Here is a 6,741-nt window from a genome sequence, read left to right as displayed (position 1 = left end):
GCAGTAACTGTATGGATATGATAAGGATGCAGTTTGGGGAGTATTTTTTGAGATAGCAGAAATGTTTATAGAGCACAGGAATCTGAACTTTTCTCATATATTCCTCATGAGGCATGCGAGTTGTTATCGCAGGTGACTGCTGCCTTGAACTTATACGCGGACTCCGCTGATCATGTAGAGAATTCCTCAGCTCTCTGACAACAAAAACCATGCCACGGTAACAGTCGCCTATCGCCGCCAGCCGCCCTAAGCGCCCCTAATTGGATCATCTGATTGACTGGCATACTCCTCGGCATTTTTCATTGGCAGGGCGGTAATGGAGCCGTGACTGTGCTCCAGTAAAACAACCTAAAGGCGGAGCGCGGAGGGAGAGGCGGAGCTCTCCTTGGTACTTAAACGGAGGTGGCTCTGGTAGAAGTGAAGCACGAGCTCACGACAGCCGGACCGCACAGTGAGCGGTGCGAAGAGTAAGGGATAAGAGTGAGAAGAAAGGGAAAAGGAACAAAAAGAAAGAAGGAGAGCAGGGGACTGCGCGGCCCTCTGTACTAATGGACCACAAGGATATTTAACCGCTTGCCCTGGGAGCGCACAGGTATCCTCTTCCCTCACTCTCTCTTGCCATGCGCTATGCGTAAAGGCACCAGGTTGCCTTTTATTTACAGCAGTTTCTCTCATCCGTTTCAGCTGCCGTTCTTGTTCCGTTTTTCTTCTTTTTGTTTGCACGTGAATCACCTCAGCTTTTATACATTGTGCCCTAATTAGTGGCTGACTCATATGTGCGAAGAGGGCAAGGGGTAGTAAATCATCAGTGCACTATTTCGAGTTTTCCTGTCTCTCTGTATAGTGCTGAGAACTGTTGAGGGCTTTCTTCCACTTCTCTCCAGTACCGAGCAAAATCATCCACATGTAGCAAAGCGTTTGTGAACAACGGTCTTGTTGTGTGAACGTTTAACACGTTTGTTTGATTCCGTATTTTACAGCTTATGACACCCGCTCTCATTCCCGTGCTCTCTCCCTGTCCCCTCAGACACCGCAGTCCATGCCTCTCCCTTGCCAGGTCATTGATGGGAAATCAACTGGATCGGATCACCCACCTCAACTACAGCGAACTGCCCACGGGGGATCCGTCCGGGCTGGAGAAGGACGAGCTTCGAGTCGGCGTCGCCTACTTCTTCTCTGACGAAGAGGAGGAGGTGGACGACCGCACTCCGTCTGACTGCGGATTCACCAAGGACCACAGCCCGACCGAGGAGGGACCCTTATCGGTCAGCGAGGTGGAGTACTCGGCTTTCTGCTCCCAGGAATGCATCTTCTCCAAGCTGCGGGAGAACGAGGACTTGAATGTGTACTCGGCCAAAACTTTGCTGACTATGTGCAAACCGGGGGACCTGCTGGAGCTGGTGGCCACCGCGCAAGCCCCCCACTGGGTCATCTTCGAGCAGGACGACCAAATCATTCATCTGCACAAGGGCGAAATCCGCAAAGACAGCCTGCTTGAGATCAGCAACGGCCGCCACGGGAGAATAGTCAATAATCGTTACCGCTATCGGCCGCTACCCCCTGACCTAGTGATGCAGAACGCAGCGGGACACGTGGGCCTGAACAGCGAGGAGATATGCTGGACCAACTCGGAAAGTTTCGCTGCCTGGTGCCGCTTTGGGAAACGGGAGTTCAAAGCCGGGGGAGAAGCGCACTCAGCGGAGCAGCAGTACTTCCTCAAAGTGCATCTGTCCGGCAGCGAGGTGCACACTCTGGTCTTTCGCAGCCTGGAGGACATGATCCGGGAGAGAAGGCGAGTAGACGCCAGTGGAATTCTCAAAGAGCTCTCTCTGGTTAACGGGGGCAAGGAGTGATCAGGGATTCCGTTTGATATCGTCTCCTCCACCCGCCCTCCCTGCCTCCTCTTTGCCAAAGCGCACGGACGCACACTTTTGCGCACACAATAACGTACTTTCACACAAGCACACGGACGCACACGTGCAAGGACCTGTTGGTGTTGGACTGTCTGTTTGTCACGGATGGGGCCTGGGTTTTATTTCTTTTCTCTTTTTTTTTCTGGACCAAAGGCGCCCTGTGGAATTTCCATCAAAATACAGTGTTGAGAGAAAAGAGAGCGCGGCCATATAAACAGACAACGCCCATTCTGGTTAGAATTCGTGCTGAGTGGGACACACGATTTCTAAGAAACTCATTGTTCCCGATAAGCGAAATCACCTTTACAACCCCTCCCCACATTGCGCACACGGCTCGGTTTGGTTTCTGTTTAATTTCTCGGGATAATGGAATTGGCCCCTTCTGTATATAGGGTGCCTGCTGCAGCAGACCAGACGGTGAGACCGGCAGAAGGAGAGGGAGGGAGGGGTTGAAAGATAGGATTTGGGATGGCTCTCGAGAAGTCTCCCTTCTATTTTTTTACTGTTAGCTTTAAAACCTGGACAGACCACGACATAGATCCAAGCCACAAATTCACAGACAGTCCTAGCTGATTACGCAGTTGCCTAAACAAAACATTTTGGCTTGACCAAGCTCCCCTGTTGCCATATCAAAAGTATTGTCATTTTCACAATGCTGTCATCCTGCTCCACAGCACTGGATGTATGTGTAAATTGTGTTCATATACCGATTTCGATTTGAGTCCCTTATTTTTGTATTTCAGTTTAGTGGATTTAACCCTGATCTCTCTTTTTTTTTTGATTCAAATAAATGGAGGTTGAAATTTGAAAATAAGAACTTGGTCTATCAGGTGTTGTTTGGTCGCCCATAAACACACATGTACCATCTCACATTCTCAGATGCACACATTTACACACTCATACACACACACTTTTGAATTATTGATGTTCTAGTGCCTTCTGACCTGCCTCCGGCCAAATAAGCGTCATATATCTCCACATCATTTGGAGGTAGAAAATGGTCATTTGCATCAGACACATAAAGGCTTTATGAAAAATCCATATAGAATCTGAGAGTTGCAGTATAGGCGGCTGCTTTAAGTCAATGGGAAAAAAAACTTTTTTTTATGTCCACAGGCTATATTCATTTGTGTGGATTTTATCCTGTTGCTATTCAGTCTTTTCCAAACATTTTGATCTCTCTGATGTTTTACCAGCCATACAGCCACATTAGTAAAGTTATGCTGGCATTGTAGGACATAGTTTCTATCTGCATTGCAAACAAGATGTCCTCCATACAGTATAATAGTATAATTCTTATCAGGATGGAGCACACTGTGTGCTTTTATGGCACCGATGTTGTATTAGTCTGCAATGCCTTTATCTCTGCAGTGTTATTACTCCTCTGCTATGAGTGTCAGACAGTGCCTTTATTTTCTTGGGATTGTGATCTGATGTATCACTGAAGGTGGGATAAATCACGTCACAAAAAAACAAAATCAAAAAAGCAACAACATCTTCCATGAAACACCAGAGAGTAGGTTTGTGGAAAGGTTTTTCTGTGTGGTGTTCCTTTGTTAAGTCTCCTCCACTTGATTCTGTTCTAATTGCATGTATAAATGAGCAGCTAAGCTCTCCCTTAGGTATTAATGATTTTATCTATGACTTTTTTTCTTTTTTCAACGTGGTCGTGAAAACAGGAGCTGCAGTTGTTTTAGCTGAAGCCAACTGAGGGGAAAGGCAGACAAAGAGTTTGTGTGCGACAGAGAGAGCGAGCATGTATGCAGGGTTACCCAGGATGTGTGTGTGTGTGTGTGTGTGTGTGTAATGTTTTAACTGCTTTAACTGATTGTTGTGGAGACATTCCCAATCAGAAAATGTCTCATGTCCACCCTGTACGTGTGTGTGCAGATGTTGCATTGTCAGCCTGCAGATGAATTCATGTCAAAGGATAAACTAATGAGCTTGTGGGCCTTGTAAATGTTGCCTTTGGAAGATTTTCTCTAGCTATTGTCCTAAATATGTGATTGTACCAGCTTTCCTGTGATTCTATTGGCACATTTCTCTCACGCTTCCTCTTGTTTTCCTCTAAATCCATTTACTTGTCACTTGTCACCACCTCCCCATAATTGTTTTGCATTGTACTCCTTGCAGACCACATTAACGGACCAATCTGTGTGAAAAATGAGCTGAAATTGAAATCAGCACGTTTACAAAATTATTCAAAGTAAAAAAACAAAAGGCAAACATGTTCTCCCTGTTAACGATCATGAAATCCAGATGGATCCAGATAAACTCTTTTTACTGTTGTTTTATGTTTTTGCTTTCTTCTGTGTTCTGGCTGTTTAGTATGTTTTTGAACAGACTCTGTGGTAAACTGAGCTTGCCTCAGGTGGGTGATTATGTGTGCGCATGTATGTGTGAGTGTGTCAGCCATCCCCCGTGAGCTTAAAAAAAATCAGGGTAGTGGGGCAGCCACTGTTAGAGTGTGTGTTTGTGGTCTGTGACTAATAGGCCTCAGAGAAAGATTCACAAGGGTGCGTGTGTGTGCGCGCGCACGCACACATGTGCATTTTAGGCAGACATCGCACCACATTGTTAGCTCGAGGAGAGGCTTTTGCCATCTGACATCACACTGTGTTTGTGTGCATTAGTTTCTGCTCTTTATATAGTCTACCACATATGTGAAAGTGTGAAACCCAACTGCCTGAAGTGTGTTCCAGCTTGCGTGTGCAAATGACTCTGTGTGGTGTGTGTGTGTGTAAGTATGTCAGACATGTGTTGTGTGCATGTGTAGCAACAGTGAGCTGCATCTTCTATCCATCAGTGAAGGTAAACCTCTTCTCACTATGGAAACCATGGACACTGTTTTGATGTGTATCCGCTGAGGTGTTTTGTGTGCTTGCATTTTTATGTGACTGTGCAAGCCCTCTAAGGCTCAAAGCTAACTGTTAGCTTTAATAGCAAGTCATGTAAGACAAACACATAAACAAATCTATCTCTTCTTTTCTCTGTCTATTTTCATCTCTCTCACACACACACACACACACACACACACACACACACACACACACACACACACACACACACACACACACACACACACACACACACACATGCTTAAACCGACTCACTAGAGACCATCAATTGTTCCTGGCATGGATGTCTTCAATTCACACAGGGGTTTGTCGTCAGTGTGTGTGCATCTGGACAAAGCAGATCCTAGCTAGCCTGCTGCCAGCTAAATCAGTGGTCTCAGAGGAGATGTTCTGGGAGGAGGGAACAAGACAGAATATCCTGTCTGCATGATGCCTTTAAGAGGATCTCCCTCTAATCTAGATACTGGTCTGGACTCCCAGTAGATTTGAATATCTTTTTTCTTTTTTTCCCTCCTCCTGCCACCGTTCTTTAAGATGGGCACCATACGGAACAACAACACAGCTGGCGGTGTAGATGAGGCAGTGGCAAATGGTTTACACGCTGTTAAAATGTTGGTAACAATGGTTTCCTGTTAACATCTGCTGTAAAATTGTTTTGCTTTTTATATATTATATGCATCATTACTATAGCTGAACCCACACCTACATGTTGATATTTAAACCGAATGCATTTGTTATTGGAATTACAGACTAAACCTGCTTATCAGTGTCCTCAAAGTGCTTCATTATGGGGCGGACTGATTGAACATACGTCAGGTTTGTATATGAACGATGCTTCTTTAAAACCCAGTGTCCGCATCCTGCATTATTGGCAGCCAAATCCATGCATCCATATAGTTTAAAGGATAAATCTGGTTTCCTGCTTTTTTCCTTCTTGTCAACAAATGTTATGAAATAAAAATACCAACAATGACTTTATCCTGCTGACAAATACAGCCTGTTTAGTCGAAGCTTATCATAGCTTATTCTGTATGTGGTGCAGAATATAAAAACAACATGAGTGAGCCACAGTGTTACATTTAAGTGTTTCTTTATTATGATGAGGATGGGCACTGATATTTGCATTCCCACTGCACTAAATTCATGGTTCAACATCATCGCCAACAAATTCACTGTTTGCGTCTCTCCCTACTGTTTGCCGTTTCAGAAAACTCTGTAACCCTTTCTCAAATACAAAAGTATAACAAAACAAAGAACTGTTGCGCTTGTTGCAAAAGCCCTATGAGCCACGTCTTTGGAGACTTGTACGCTGTGGGAAATGAGCTTTTTATGGCATTCTGTTGCTTGCGTCCCTGCCCCCTCGCCTCAGCGTGAACTTTGTGGGTAAATCGGTTCATTAGATGCCTACAGTCACTAGAAATCACAAAAGCACTACAGGTTTCTAATCAGTCACTTTTGCAATTAACAAATGAGCTTTTTATTGAAGGAAATTACCTCTACAGGCTTACCAAGGTAAAAAAAAAACAACCCAAAAAAACAAACAAAAAAAAACAGAATGTAAGAACAAGTGGCCAGCATGTATTGAAATAAAAGAGAATAGTACAAGTAAAATACACTGAATGTAAAGAGAAAATCTCATTTATTAACAGGAGAAACAGAGAAGTGTGTTTGTGTTATTCAGTGTGAGAGCCCAGTGTTTCTCGTCCTAACAAAAGAAGGCTTGAAGTAAAAGGAGGAACCACTGCTCTCATTCAGAGTTTGTGTGAACAAAGAGCAAACCAGTAATCCTCTGCTAAAATCATAAAAGCTTGCCCCACCTCTAAACAAGTTCTTCCGCTGAAGGAGACTTGTATGGAAACATTAACTGTGCCCCGCCTAGGTTACGTACAACAGGTGGGCCAACTGACATGCAAATAAACACTTCTGTTTAAACATGATCCTTTGTCTGCACTACAACACCACTGAGTAAA

General features: G+C 44.5%; 1 protein-coding gene across 1 annotated transcript; it reads left to right on the top strand.

The window, feature by feature from the left end:
* Positions 1 to 431: 431 nt before the first annotated feature.
* On the top strand, positions 432 to 6,295 carry lratd1 (LRAT domain containing 1). The gene is made up of 2 exons (XM_040017982.1): positions 432 to 592; positions 1,028 to 6,295. The coding sequence occupies exon 2, from the start codon at positions 1,065 to 1,067 to the stop codon at positions 1,851 to 1,853; it is 789 nt and encodes a 262-aa protein (XP_039873916.1). The 5' UTR covers positions 432 to 592; positions 1,028 to 1,064; the 3' UTR covers positions 1,854 to 6,295.
* Positions 6,296 to 6,741: the final 446 nt, after the last annotated feature.

This window comes from Simochromis diagramma, unplaced genomic scaffold (assembly GCF_900408965.1).
Source record: "Simochromis diagramma unplaced genomic scaffold, fSimDia1.1 OVJJ01000802.1, whole genome shotgun sequence".
NCBI lineage: Eukaryota > Metazoa > Chordata > Actinopteri > Cichliformes > Cichlidae > Simochromis > Simochromis diagramma.
This window is presented reverse-complemented; position numbering and strand designations above follow the sequence as displayed.

Coding starts and splice junctions, on each gene's coding strand:
- lratd1 (XM_040017982.1), top strand. CDS start 1,065: ATGGGAAATCAACTGGATCGGATCACCCACCTCAACTACAGCGAACTG.